We start from the raw sequence: 15,453 nt of genomic DNA, 5'->3' as shown, positions 1-15,453 counted from the left end.
GAAAACTGGGGAAATCGAGAGTCGCCGCTAAGCAATAAGCGAAATGAGGTCCATAGCTGTGATGGCGCTGCACCACGATGTGCTGGTGCGAGCTGTATTGCAGGATGATTTGTATGCTGACGCGGCTATGCTTGTGACGGAGGTCGTCGGTCAAAAGTTGGCGCGAGCAGTGCAGATTAGTACGTGTGGCAGGGTAGTCAATTCCGATGCATGCGATGAGCTGTTGGGACTGAGGCGCGGGCTTTGAACGCGCTGGAATATTCAGTGTGCGAGTGAGAAACACGTGATGACGAGCACGATGACGGGAGGGAAAGACATCTTGTGTTGCTGGCACTCGGCAGCATGGAATGCTAGAAGTAGATACAGTTTTGGAAAGACATGGCGGTGCAGGCGCTGTGCTTGAGCCATGACTACTTTATGAACGCGCTGCTGAGGAGAGAGAGAGAGAGAGGGGAGAGGGGGGGGGGGGGGGAGAGGGGTGCAAAGTAGGACCGGTATATCTGGTGTAACGGAATACCACGGTAACATGATTTACCACAGGCATCGCAACACGAACAGATGTTGCTTTGCTTGAGGTGGGGGGGCGATGTGAAGACGTGTGGCAATGCATAAATTAACTCGTGCGTCCTCGCATTGTGTACGGAAGTCGCAGGAGGATCAAGGACACTTTTGGAGAGGAGTTGCGATTGGATCACGCTACTCGCAGCCTAGCTCGTCACCGATGGTGGGTCGGTCGTCACCACGGGCGACTTCCTGGGAAAAATGGAGAGCTGAAGTTTCGCTTTCTCCGCGATAGGAGAGTTGGACGATGATGAACGTGCGAGTGGAATATCGGAGAAGGCAATGACCGCAATGCCCTTCAGGTCGTGGGGCTGTGTTCTAAAAAAGGTGGGCCGCTCCAAGCTGCCGTCCGAGGGGCGAATTTTAGCTATAAAGCTGCGTACCATCTAGCTTGATACGTCGCAATTATATAAGTCCAAGAGAACAGAAGACAAGGGCGGTCTTTATTTATAGAATAGCGCTATACGGCAGGCACGTTGGCTGAGCCCTAGTGCCTTAGAATGTTCCAATTTGCGCGTGACCGGTATCTCATCGTATTCCCAAGCGCCAACGGACTTGTTAACACTGCAGGACTAAATAATTCAATCTGTCGATCAATCAGTCAATCGGTTGGTCGGTTAATCAATATTTAAATTAATTAATTTTATTGACGCAAGGGCACGGTCGTGGCACAATTTAGCAGCAAGTAGATGGTGAAAAGTGCGTTTATGTGGCAATTTACAGGTGGCCTTGAGAGAACAATCGTCACCAAAATGTGAGGCTTGATAAAATGGAATATACGAAGTGAGGCTAAAAATTACTTGCGAAACAAGATAATAGGATCGCATTGTTACGCACAGAGGTTATTGTTTATTATTAAAAGGCATTCCCTCCTCAAAATTCATGGCGTGCAATTAAGTAAATAACATACACCTTCAGACATACCCGGCCGTTTAGAAAAATTGGTAAAGGTTTAAGCGCTACTTGAACCTACAGCTATACAAGCGACAGCTCTTACTATCCATAATTTAGCAAGGTTGTACACGGTTTGGTTTCGATTAAACTTTATTGCCTTTTAAATGATGTGACGGTGGTGTGATGTCAGTGGTTATCACATGACTACCACATTATCAGCATACTCTGACGTCAGACATCACCTGAGGCCGAAGGTCAAGGTCGTTGCTACACATTTATTTATTTGAAATACCCTAAAGGCCCAATAGGGCATATTACATAGGGGGGGATGTGGAAGCAAATCAGGGTAGAACAAAAACAGGATAACAGATGATGTTATGGTGGTATGTGAGGGAAGTATATAACTAGTCATAGTAATCGCTATACAAAACTAGGAAAAAATAGTCGGGCAAGCAATATTTCAACATAATAAGAGAACTGTAAAAAGATAAAAATGTGCAGCGATTTCAGCAAAAGGGAAAAGCATGCACATCGCGCATGACAGACACTACAAAGCTGACCATGAATACAGAAACTAAAACCAGAAAAAAGATAATAAATGAAGCATTTTAGATCTCACCGACTCAGAAACACAGGTTACACCGAAAGAATCAAGGAAAGGAAGCTCTATACAGGGAACGACAAAACCGCGCAAATTGATTACGATGCGTCTGAAGAAGCTAGCAATGCTGCTTGAAACTCTGATAAATCAGTCAAAACAGCGATATTTGACGCCAACTGATTCCATTCGTTTATTGCTAAAGAGAGTGGTGAATATTGGTATTTTTTTGCTCGCGCGTAAAGTGGGAGGATTTTGTTCGCATGGTCAAGCCGGGATGAGAGATGAGGAGCAGGAAGAAGATGGGAGCGAGCAAATTTCGAATTGCTATAGTATAATGTGTGAAGAAATGGTAATCGCGCAAACTTCCTTCTGAAAGCGAGCGATGGTATAGGTTTAAAACTTCTTTAATTGATGATACGCTCTGAAATCTTGAGTAGGATGATGTAATTAATCTTGCTGCTTTATTCTGGACGGATTCAAGAAGATTCGAAAGGGAGTCCTGGTGAGGATGCCATATGACGGAAGCATATTCTAAGGTTGGCCTTATCAGTGTAGTGTAAGCTTGATGTCTTGTGTTAGAATTTGCGAGGTGTAAACGGCGCCTTAGCATGCCAAGTTTTCTAAAAACTTTGCTGGTGATGAGGTCTATAGTTGCACACTGAGTAGCGGAGTTCCGCTAAAAAGAAAAAAAAGAAAACAGAAAGAAAAAAAAAAGCACCTTTGTGAGACTGTCAGCGGCAGTCTTCGTCTCTATGCACGAGTGCTACTCTGCTCCTTATTTTACAAGCTTCGAGGTATGTTTGTATTTTACTTGAAATTTCGTTTCCTCACGCGTCCTCCAGACTTGTCCGTGACGTGACCGGCGTCAACGTCAACATGCGAGTCGGCATCCACACGGGCCGGGTTCACTGCGGCGTCCTGGGACTGAAAAAATGGCAGTTCGACGTCTGGTCTAACGATGTCACGCTCGCCAACTACATGGAGGCCGGTGGCATTCCGGGGTGAGCACTCACTTATCGCAAAGTGACACCAACTGCAAACAGTGACTCACTGCCAGGTTAGCACTTAAGCTCCGCGATTTCTAGAGGGATTTCGCAGGGCATCGAGTTAAGTGCGAAAGCAGGTCGTTTTCTTTCCGAATTTCAGCATTGCTAGGAAAAAACAAAGAAATATAGTTGAAGTTCGATCAATTTTTCCCGGAGCATTCAAATCCGATAATTCAGCAGAAAAGCCAGAGAATGGGACAAGCGTGAAGACGGGTGAAAATCCGAGATTCTTGGCAGAGAGAGGGCAGGGGGATGAGATCCTCGTATAACAACACAGAGAAAAATGAACGAGGGTTTAGAGGAAGCCTCAGTTCTAGCCTACGTTTCGACGAGAGGACTTGTCTGTCTGGGCAGACAAGTTCTCTTGTCCTCAGACGAAGACAGGTCCTTTTGTCGAAACGACGGCTAGCGGACTGAGACTTCCCCTCAGCCCTACTTCATTTTGCTTTGTGTTCTACAATTCTGACAGACAGGCAAGAGAGTTAAGCTATGAGATCCAAGAAAGAAGAGAAAGCATAGGCAGACAAGGAATGACAGCGCAAAAGGTGAGACGAGACAGGAGAGGCAGATGGAATCGATAGATAGGCCTCTTTTTTTTTTTTTTTCTTTTTTTCTTTTTTTTTTTTTTAGAGAACAGTAGTCAACTATCAAAACTTTCGATTGAGTCGTATGCACTTTTGGTTGTAATTAGGGAGTCAGGTGTAAATGCACGCTCACAAGCAGGCTACGCACTTCTGTTCGTTTCTTTCTTTTCGCACTCCATTAGTTCATAAAAAATTTGATATCTTCCTTGTTAGCCCAGAAATACCATACAAGCAAATTGATAATTATTTCTTCCTGCGCTTGCTCCTTCGCTTCGGGCAGGAGTTAGCACAGAACTTGAGCTGCACGAAGTAGGCAGGGTCAAGCAAATGAAGGGCACTGTACTTGTGCTCCTTTTTTTTTTTTGAGCCTCTGTTTCCTCTACTGCTGATTCTAATCCTTCGTCTGGGGTCGGTTTAATCCTCTGTCTGGAACCAAACTCTCTATTGGCTAGAGCGCACGTGCTCCCTTATAGTTGTTTTTTTCCCAACTGTGGAATAACCGTAGAAAGGTCGAGTTTAATTCCCTGATCAATGCTACTATTTTAGATCTAAAGGTATACTTCACGACCAAAACTGCAAAATCCGGGTGGAGTGTGAACCCTGAAACGTATTTTACCTTGTGGGTCTAGCATAGCAACAGCGTGTCTTCTAGTTAAACAAAAGTATAGTATATGGTGTACCATGTCCACCCATGAGGCAACCTACTCACCATTGCCCACTATGGTGGACATGACTCTTGGCCGTTGGCCCGGGCCACCCCCAAAATTTTGGGCCGGGTCACTTGGAAATTGAAATCGCACAACTTGGCCTAAACTTGATATCCAAGTAAAATGAACCGTCACCATCAAATTTGGCTCGGGCACACCCAAAATTATGCATCGGCCATGATTGGACAAAAATTTATATCCAAGTATAATCGTCCACGTTCAGTTCGATGATCCCACTCAAATTTTACCCTGGCCAGCCACAAAATGAGATCCAGGTCACCCAAGAATTGACAAACGTAAACGCATCGAGTGGATCGTGTTAAGAATTACTGGTAAAGCGATGTGATTTTTTTTTTCGTAGTATTCGCAGTGTAGTGCAATCTTTCTCAGAAATAAAGGGGTCGCCGGAGGTTTGGTTGTGGCCCGTGCGGTGGGACTTAATTACTTTACATCGAAACACTGCAAACTGTTCAACAGCTCTGCACCCTCAACTTCCCAGACCCCTCATAATCATAGCAGTTCCAACGGGTCTAAAAGCAACACTGGAATATTTCTAAAATGGGTATAAGTAGCTGTCGGCTTGCATATTTTTGAGAGAGACTGCAATGCCCTATAGGGAAGCACCTATAGGCACTGGCAGCGTTCGCTCAACGTTCGCTAACTATTTCCACTACCATTGCCGCGACCGCAGTATACTGTACTACTAAGCCGTGTTTCACGTTCGGCCTCCGGCAGGAGCGTTCACATCACCCGGGAGACGCTGCAATTCCTGGGCGACGACTACGAGGTGGTTCCGGGCGAGGGGGGCCAGCGTCACCCGTACCTGCGCGACCACAACATCGAGACGTTCATCATCATACCCAACGACAAGAAGCGCATGGCGCCGCCCGAGAACAGCGGCTCTTCCGCTCTGCACGGCGTCGCCAAGGAGATCCGAATCATGGGGCACGCCAACGCCAGACGCCACATCAACATGGGGTAGGTGTTCTCTGTCTCGCGTTTCGAGTATTGTACCGTATCCACAATAGACGATGGACGATATCAGAACAGGGCGTTAAAGTGAGCAGGGCTTGCACTGTTTGGTTTGGTAAAACTTTATGTCCCACAGTAGGGGTCCTGAAGGACACTCGGTTAGGAGCCAGGTGTAGAGGGCAGCTCCCACGCGGGCCTGCTGGACAGCCCGAAGCTGATCATGTAGTGAAGCACTTTTTAACACTTAGTCCCAATGTTCCTTGTTCTTGACGTAGGCGTCGCTCAATGCTTGCACTGTGTGTCTACGTATGTTACGCGGGAGCCATGTCGCGTGTCTGTGATCGCTCCTTGCTAAAATAATCCGCGCAGTCATGCGGACGGCAGCTCGGGGTGATCCACAAGATCTGTGACCGGCTTTAGAAATCAGTTTGCACTTGGGAAGATGACAGTGTTAGCATTTCTATATTACCGGTCTGCTTACATTCGATCGTTACTTTATAACGGCTGTATTAGGATTCTGTTGCTGTTCTAGTTGTTTTAGCTTTCATCGCTAGTACCCACTTGCTACTCCGCGTGAATTAAATTTGATACACTTATAAGAAGGCATAACGTGAAAAACAAAACAAAACAAAGCCTTCGAACTGAAAATACCTAAATACTCCTTTAAAACAATGTAGATTTCAGAAGTAATCTGAAGTCCGTCGCTGTGCGGCGTGCCTATAATAGGCATTGGCGCAGCTCTGGCATGCAAAATCGACAATCATTTCCTAGTGGCTTGGTCGTGTATTGCTTTAGATCGCGTTGATGAGCGTTTGCGTCGAATGATGATGAAAGTTAGGCAGAATAAATAAAAAATCCATTTCTGAGAAGATGGGCATTCGTGAAGGGCATAAAAAATAGAGCAATTCTGTATTTTCTTGATGTTTAACAGTTTTGCGCCGTGCGCCCCAAACATATATTTCTAGCTCTTCGTCATTTTTTTCTTTTTGTTCTTCTCCCGCTCCTTTTTCCACTTGCGCGCCAGAGCGGAAAGTAACAAACCGCCCGAATAACAAGCGTTTCGGCTTAGCAACCAGCACATCGATTTTTTTTTTTTTTTTATTCAACGCCTGGCCGCTAGAGGACAACAATTTATGCGGGCTTCTTGCAGAGCGTGCATGGTCGGAGCGCTCGGGCGACTCAGCCTGTCTGGCACAAGATAGGAGCCACTTGTTTCGTCCGGCGGCAAATAAAAAAAAAAACGTAATAATAATAGTAAGAGGATTATGCCGAGAGCGAGTTCGGAAGGAGCGCTCCTTACGAGCTTGCGTGTTGGAGACTCCAAGAAACATCATGTTCTACACAAGCGTGTTCTGCACAACCGGGATGAGTATAGTGCACGCGTGGGCGGCCATGGAAAGTGCCTGCATTATTCATGCGCTTGCGCGTACGCCCTCCCCACTTCTTTGCAGTAGGATCAAGGGCTACTCGGGCGGCGAGAAGAAGAAGAACTCTCAGGAGGAAGTGAACGACTACCTGTCGCACGCCATCGACGCCCACAGCATCGAGCAGCTTCGCGCCGAACACTGCAAAAAACTTACACTGACCTTCCACAAGGCCGACGTCGAGGAGAAGGTACGTGCGTGACGCACTCTTGCGGGATGCCGCCGCACTTCTCACGACTGTCTTGCTTGACGCACCTGCTTTCATTGTATATGAGCGTCTGGTGCCTTCATTTCGTGTTGCCGACGTTTCCCGTCAAAGTTTGGGCCGCACTTAGACTGGAGACCTTGGCAAGGTCGATCACTTTATTCAGCGCTTTCTATAAGTCTATAAGGACAGGTAGTAACCGCAGATCCGGACCATGAAAAGGAAATAACAAGAAGAATAAGATTGGGATGGAGCGCATTTGGCAAGCACTCGCAGATTATGACTAGCAGCTTACCGGTATAGCTCAAGAGTAAAGTATACAACAGTTGCATCTTGCCTGTACTCACCTATGGGGCTGAAACGTGGAGGCTAACCAAGAGAGTTCTAGTTAAGTTGAGGACTACCCAGAGGGATATGGAACGCAAAATGGTAGGGGTAACATTAAGAGATAGGAAGCGTGCAGAGTGGGTCAGAGAAATAACTCAAGTTACCGACATTCTAGTGGAAATTAAGAAGAAGAAATGGGCATGGCCGGGACATGTAGTGCGAAGAGAGGATAACCGATGGTTGCTTAGGGTAACAAATTGGATTCCAAGAGAAGGAAAGCGTAGCAGTGGGCGGCAGAAAGTTAGGTGGGCGGATGAGGTTAAAAAGTTCGCAGGGGTCAAGTGGATGCAGCTAGCACAGAACCGGGTTAAGTGGAGAAATATGGGAGAGGCCTTCGCCCTGCAGCGGGTATAGTCAGGCTGCTGCTGTTGCTGCTGCTGCTGATGATGATGATAAGTCATTTCTTGTTAATTGAACAATAAGATCACAATAAGATGCAGCGAACAAAGCCATCAGCTATCCACATACCAAAGCGGCCAGTCGGTACTAACTTCGTGAGTAAGGAAACTCCGCCTCCTCAGACTTGAGGGTGTTTTTTTTTTTTTTTTTTTTTTTTTTCCAGTGCGCTGGTGAGTCGCGACTGGTAATACAATGCATTACGTGGCATCGATTGCTTATCATAAGGTCCGTAAAAGTATTCAGCTGCGGTGGACAGGGAGCTGCGTTGGTTTATGCGAATACGTGTTGGCAACAGGGTGCGGTGTCTTCCCTCTGGTGGACTGAGGCAGGAACTATCGGTATATTCTAGCGCACTGTACTGTCGGTCTGTCGCATTACGCTATCGCATATTCTGTTCCTACTCTCGGAAAGCATCTCTGTGTCGGGGCATCAGGCATCGTGTGCTTCGTTTTTGGGTACCAATTAACCTGTGCGGATTTCGTTAGCCCACGAATTTGACGTCACTTCTTTTCGAATAAGTAAAATTCAATCAGCGTACATGATTAATAGTGGCTTACCGTGTTTTGTTTTTTTCATTTGTTACGCAATGTGTGGAGAGCGCCTATAATACGATACACCTATTACACTCCACTAGTTTATGAGTTTTGTGCTCTTTTTCTCCTCTCCCATTCACAGTATATGAAGGAGCCGGACCCGATGCTGGGCATATACATCGTTTGTGCGGAAGTTGTGTTGGTGTTCATATTTATCATACACATGATCATCCTGGATCTGTGAGTATTCTCTTTAGTATAATACCCCCATGCTGTCTCATTTGCATTTAGTGTCATACTTTTGCATGCACAAAAGGAAAATAGAACAGAGGCCGTTGTGATACTGAAATCCGCTTACAGCTTTATCGTTAAGTTCTTCGCCTATGTATAGGATTTTAGTAGTCCTTACCCCGCGCCATTTTGACATCTCGGTAACCCGCCACCGTGTAGAATATGCAGGTGGATGGGGCGTAAATTATGCGCATTCTTTCTCAGGCCGTCCGTTTCCATCGCGCTTTTAAATGTATTCCAAGGACGCCTCGAAATCACTCATGTCGGAGCGATTTTGATAGCTATATACGTACAACAGCTCTCCCGTGAAAACGTACATGGCGATTTCAATTTTCACGAAACTGCGGTCGCGCCAAGAACTAGTAAGAATGGCCATTGCCCGGAACCATTTCGTACGCTCCGGTGCCTCAGCGTTTCGCCGTTACTGCACGTTCAAACTTTTTTTGTCAGAGTTTTGACGAAAAAAAAAAAATGTGCTGAGCGTTGTTACGTGGATTTTTTTTTTTTTTTTTTATGCAAGATAACAAGGTAGAAGAGTAGCTGAGGGCCACTGCGTGAATTTTCTGGCGTCAGCGTTGCAAACAGCGAATGCGAACATTATTCGAGACCGATGTCATCGATTTAAACTCCCTTTATTAGCACGCATCGGCCATCTACAACTTCATCTCCACGTCGGCCGTTTTCAAACGCCACACAGCGATTTCTTCTTCTTTTTTTGTCCTTTATTTATTTACATCATAGATAATGGAGACTGGCCGGATCACACAATGTTGCTCCCATCGGCAGACAAGCGTCATTTTTTTTTTCCCCGAAATTTTAAAACAGCTCGATTTTGCTTAGACTGACCATGCACGGAAGCAGGACTCGCGGAAATTGCCAAGATCCGCAAAAAGCATTTTTCTCGCAGGAAACTTCAAACTGAGAGGTACAGCATATACGTGCCTGGTCTTATCCTATGTGCCACTTTGTTTCAAGCTGCTTGACTTATTGGATTCATGAATTTAGAGTTATTTGTAGGCGTTAGGCATTCGCATATTGTTATCTCCCGTTGGAACCTTCGCATATACTGCAACAAGGCATTCTGGAAAATAAACAGTCTATGGGATGCCACACAATCTTTCACTGACGATCGTTCCGGTGCCTTTATAGCCAGATCGCAACATCAAACAGGGAAAAGTGAGCCTTTGTTTCCGGTATGCGGGTTCGCTTGGAGTTGGCGCGTCCGCGAGCGCTTGCTGGAACTTATTTTCCGCTCATGGCGGGACTCTGAAGATGGGTCGATACGTCGCTGCTCTTCGTTTCGTTCGTCGTGAAGCCAGCTTAGTCCCCTGATGGTTTTTTGGTGGACTTCTTTAGCGTCGTCTCTGCCGCATTCTTTCAACCTGCAGTCCCTGAAGTCCCTGAAAGTCCCCGGTTTTAAAGGGCCACTGTCCAGGAAAGGACCTTTTAAGCAAATGAGCCCAGTGCTTTGATCATGTACCGGAGATAGTCTGTGCAAAATGCTAGCGACACGCGCGCCGCAAAGCAATGAAAATACAAATCAAAGCTCTCTCATGTTCTCCTTCGGGAAGCCAGCTTCCCCGTTCCCTTGGTCCGTCTCGCTGTCTGAGGGTGAAGGATGGGTGTCTACCGCTCGCTGCGCTGTTTTCCCTCGCCACGGCCGGGCTGAATCCAGCGGCGCGCGCTCCCTCGCTTGTTTTTTTTTTTTTTTTCTTCCCCCCCCCCCCCCTTTTTTTTTTTTCGCGCACGTAGTGCCACGCCCCACCTCCCGCCAAACGCGGAGGAGGAAGGGGAATTTGTCTTGCGGAGGCTAGACGACCGGACAGGAGAGTGAAAAACCTTTGCGAAGGAACGGGATGAGAGAAACACGACAGAATCGGGTGATTGCGGTGGCTGTAACTGCGTTATTAGTTACTCTATTCAAAAACATTTTGCGGCCTTGCGTTCTGGGGGCGAAGTCTCACGGTTACCGGAGAAGAAAATATTTTCGACCGTGGGCCTTTAAGTGCTTGAACTGCTTTGACATGGGCGAACGCGATGTGCATGCACTGACTTTCAAAATTCCTTGGGCCATTTCGCGTGTAACTGAAACGTACAGTGATTGGTTAGTGGAGTCATTCCCTCACTACTTTCCTGGACCTGGCCGCTGGAAAGCGAGGACTGTTCCTCGTGTTTACTATTTCTTATTGAAGCGCCTAGATAAACAGAACCTGTTGCTGGGCTAATTTTTGCATATTAGATCAAAACAAGTTACCGCTAAACAGGATGGACACAAGAGAGAAAGACACGACAGTGCGTCGTCCTCTGTTCATTTCTTGCGTTTGTTCTGCTTTGCGCTAACATGTTTTGACACTGAAGGAAGCTTTGCCTCGCGGGCTGGCGTAATGTGGCTTGATGACTTTCTAAAATAAATCTATTGTATCCGTTCCTCGGCCGGTAAAAGTATACGCAACCTAATTAGAAATGGCCGAAGACGCGTATACTTGAATATATTTGAAACAAAGCTGTCTGCCACTTTGTTTTACAGCTCGTGGATACGGGTATTTATCCAGATAGGAGGAATCGCCCTTATAATAATGGTCATATGTATCATCCTGTGCCTGCACCTTGAGGTAAGAACTTTCGTTTCTCTTTCTGTTTATTTCAAGAAATTCAGCACCGCATCAGTTCTGTTTTATACTGCTCATTTTATATTAAGAACCTAAAACATAAATAAAAACAACCTAAAATACAGCAGAAGTAAACCCATTTTTTTTTTTTCGAACGAAATTCAAATCGACTGGTAATGCAAGGGTGCGAAATGCACTTCAAGAAATTAAAATTAATAAAGAATGCAACAGGTGCCCGAGTGGTTTCCGGTTCAAGTGCTCAAGTGGTGCCTGGTTCTGGTGTCCAAGTGGTGGTGGGTGACGTATGCTAATTGCCGCGTGCTGTCGGGTACAGCAATATGTGCCGCGTCGTTTTTTCACAAAGATCCGGATAGAATGCCCGCACGGACTTTACAATTGATCTGACCTTAACAAGTAATCAACATAACAAGGCTGCTTTAAATAGCTCGCGAATTTTTCGGGCACATCGTCCACGATGACTAGCCTTATGTGCCGCGTGCGTTTGAGCGGCGTCGCCCGTCGCGTTCGATTTGCTCCGACCTCTGGCGCGGCGGCGCGCGCTTCTGTTTGCGCAGACCATTACGATGACCGCCCGTAAATAGCAGCCTGGCTCCACCTTCGACCCAACTCACCAGACGTTATGACCGTGGTCGTCGATTCGTTCTGCCGAAGCGCGCGCGTGTGTTTGCATCGTCTCGAACAGCGCGTATTTCGACCCGATTGTATTTGGTTTCAGAGTTTGAATTGCCGCCATGTTCTTTTTCTTTGCTTTCTCTGCTTTACCCCCCCCCCCCCCCCCCCTTCGATTTTTAAAATTTTGCTTGACTTTGGAGCAGAGCGTAGGCAGGAGAAGTTATTTATGGCAATGGGATGGTGTCGTACCATGGGGCATATGACATCCTAAAGCTGCACATTAATTTCAACCACCTCAAATTTTTTTTTTAACACCGCTCAGCACACGGCGACTTTCGAATTTTGCTTCCTCTGAAATTCATTGAAATTTATCCGCGGCGGCCGGTATTCACGAGACCTTGAACTCAGCAGCCGAAGCGGTAGCCATTGTAAAAGACTGTGGTGGATTTCAATTCAATGCGATTCAAATCCTTATTTGTTTTTCTCAAAGAGAAAGATGCCCCTGGGCAAAAAGCTACTCACAAGTAACTTGCGTGGACCCGGAACCTTCTTCGGGGCAGCATACAGTATAATTGAACAATATATATCACATGCGTATGGATCGTAAATGAGTGACTTCATGAAACACACAAAACATAAGGTTGTGAACAAATTTCATCAATGAAATCAAATTTAAAGTGGAAACAATGTACCAGGGAGTAAACAGAAAAAACACACAGAAAAGCAAAAATCAAATATAAAAGTCTAGAACACCTAGCACTCAGCACTTGTGGACTTCATGAGGACGAAAACAAACTACGCTAAGCATCTATTATTTCTGAGATATAACACAGATAGCAAAAGGGAGCACTCCAAATTAAAGAAACACTAGATATTCAAGAGGAAAACTATTCTTATGTTATTATACATGATATATTTCAGAAAATTTGTCAAGATATTTTTTTCAGACCAGTATTTTCACGTCACCATTCATTTGAGTTTAACGTAGCCGGTATCAAGAAGTCTCATCGTGCAATTTTTCTTCGGGATTTTTCGTTCACGCCAACGACGATGACACCGGATGTTTTGCGACATGATACCCTTAGCGACATCGCATTAATGTTTTTTTTTGTTTTTTTTTTTTTAAATTCGACTGATGAATTGATATACCTATAAGAAAGCGGTGCTGGCATGATGTAACAGCGCGTGTTGCAGAATGTCTCGTATATTGGGTCGAGGTGCGTCACCATTATCGAATCTGAAAAAAGCTTGCAATGTAAAGGCAGGGTAAATGGAAAAGAGAAAAAGAAAACAGCGAATATTCTTTACAATTTATTTATCAATCGGTGCAGCATACACACAGTAATGCAGGCTCAATTAATTGCAGCTGGCCATTTGGCGCTTGTTTGTATAGAGGCACCCGGCGCGTGTACACATTAGTTTCTCTCAGATGGCTGCAGCATCATCAATCTGTTGGCTTCTACGCAAATGGGTACCTTAACTTTATGCTCCGGGCCGCCGTAGAAAAAAATGACTGGCGCTGAAAAAACAAAAACAAAAATCGCCGTCGCGAACGTCGGCAATCCTCTTAGCGACGACTCGCATCCCGACAGGACTTTTGAAAACGACCGCTAGGCGGGGCGTGTAATTGGTACACGTTGCTGAGGTATGATTCAATTTAGTTTTTGGCGTGTATGTCTAGGTTTGCGTGGTTTAAGGATTTTAATTTGCCTATTTAAAGATGCCTCTCCACTAACCGGTATATACAGCCCTTGTAAAAAATACACAGCCGAAAAGGGTTCGCTGCTAGGTTCTGTAATGAAGCTGCAGGGGTTTGGCATCTCCAGCGTTCATAGATAACAAAAAGTCTCATCCTCAGCGTTCTTGAGCTTATGTATTCCACGGCTGCTTCCAGGAGCCCCGTTACAGGGCTTATAAGCAAACACCTTGGGCTGCATATTTATGACAAAGGGTGTACGCCTTTAGTCTGGCTTCTTTAGGCCGCTTGTTCTACAGGTTTCAGCCATGGAGGGGAGACATTATGGTGCCCTGGAGTGTTAAGCCCCGGTGGTGTGAGGAGATCCTTTGGCCTCGTCTTGTCAATTCTTTTGGACTTAATTGCCTAATTGCCGGCCGAGGGCTTCCACTATAGGTCCCAAAATAAAACTATGTGGCCCGGGGACTTTTGACCAAGGCTGTATAATCAAAACTTGACTCTGTGTATAGAACTATATAAATAAGGGCGTGCGTCAGAAGCTGTATCAGAACAGGACTGAAACCCACTTATCGTAACAATTGTTTTCTTTTTTTGCAGCAACAGCTGTTCTTATATCGTTAAAATATAATTACCGCCACCGCCATCCTCACCTTCACAATTTAATCAGCTGTTGAAGAACATATGCGCCGGTGCCGGCATCGAAGCATTTCGTGACCAGTCTGCCGGAATCGCCTGGCGGTCGATTATTATATGCCCTCAAGATGAGCTAGGAACTAGGCACTCTAGGGATTGGGTGTTTGGTCACGTGAACTCAACGGTAGTGACGCGTGCGTCAGCGCCTGCGCATGTGGGCTGTGCGCTGAGTGTCCTCATAAGGAAAGGGGAAGAGTAGAGCTGCGCTGTGTAACATTGTCCAGATCTTTGCATTGGGCGAGGAAGATGTCAAAAAGCCTCATCTCTGGACTGTTGCAAACCGGTTCCACTGCCGCTTCCATCGTGTTGACGTCAGGCGGACACAACAGCCAGCGAGCAAAATGGCGATAGGTGGCCCTCGTTGCAAAGGGAAGGTGGGAATTCTGGGATGTCTATCGCCTCCTCGCCATAGTCTTGCGACTGTATGAATAATTAATAAGCAGTCTAATTGGGCTCGATCAAGTGACGGGGCTAAAAGGCGCGGCAGAGCCCTATTATATATACCATATATATATATATATATATATATATATATATATATATATATATATATATATATATATATATATATATATATATATATATATATATGAAGGAAAGAAGCCAACAGTCTGCGAGCCCAAGGAAAGCGTTGGGGATGGTACTTTATTCTTTTCTTTTTTTTTAATGTTTACTTGGATAATCACAGAAATTAGTAATGTAATTTGTTTAGGGGAAAGATAACTAAACACAAAGTAGAAGAAAATACAACGTGCCGATGGTGGGAACCGAACCCACGACCTCCGAATATCGCGTCCGGTGCTCTTCCAACTGAGCTACATCGGCCGCTGTCCCCCCTGCTACTTGCTTGTGTATTTATGTTGTCTGTATACGAACCCTCAGAGTGTTCACCAGCGCCACCCTCAGCCATTTCGCGTCCGGTGCTCTTCCAACTGAGCTACATCGGCCGCTGTCCCCCCCCCCCCCCCCCCCCTGCTACTTGCTTGGGTATTTATGTTGTCTGTATACGAACCTTGAGAGTGTTCACCAGCGCCACCCTCAGCCAATTGCTGAGGGTGGCGCTGGCGCAAATATATATATATAATATATATATATATTTGCGCATCGGCGAGTGTTGAGTTGAAAGGGAAAGGAGGAGTAGCGATTTCATCGCCGATATTCTAGGAAGCTTGAATATTTTCACCATGCTGTGATCAGTCATGAAATGCCGATCGTTCA

The 15,453-nt window shown here is 45.8% G+C and overlaps 1 protein-coding gene across 6 annotated transcripts in view; it reads left to right on the top strand.

Moving 5' to 3' along the window:
- The window catches only part of LOC146199670 (adenylate cyclase type 5-like), a 238,128-nt gene that overhangs the window by 189,882 nt on the left and 32,793 nt on the right, over nt 1-15,453 (top strand). For 4 of the 6 annotated variants that reach the window (XM_084595176.1, XM_084595178.1, XM_084595182.1 and 1 more), the window contains 5 exons: nt 2,899-3,057; nt 5,129-5,371; nt 6,817-6,979; nt 8,456-8,553; nt 11,132-11,216. In XM_084595176.1, coding sequence (XP_084451302.1) covers nt 2,899-3,057; nt 5,129-5,371; nt 6,817-6,979; nt 8,456-8,553; nt 11,132-11,216 — 748 coding nt within the window. The remainder of the gene's footprint in view (nt 1-2,898; nt 3,058-5,128; nt 5,372-6,816; nt 6,980-8,455; nt 8,554-11,131; nt 11,217-15,453) is intronic. The other 2 variants (XM_084595179.1, XM_084595181.1) reach the window with 1 other exon arrangement.

Source organism: Amblyomma maculatum, chromosome 2 (assembly GCF_055883805.1).
Source record: "Amblyomma maculatum isolate TAMU_Amacu chromosome 2, ASM5588380v1, whole genome shotgun sequence".
Lineage (NCBI taxonomy): Eukaryota > Metazoa > Arthropoda > Arachnida > Ixodida > Ixodidae > Amblyomma > Amblyomma maculatum.
This window is presented reverse-complemented; position numbering and strand designations above follow the sequence as displayed.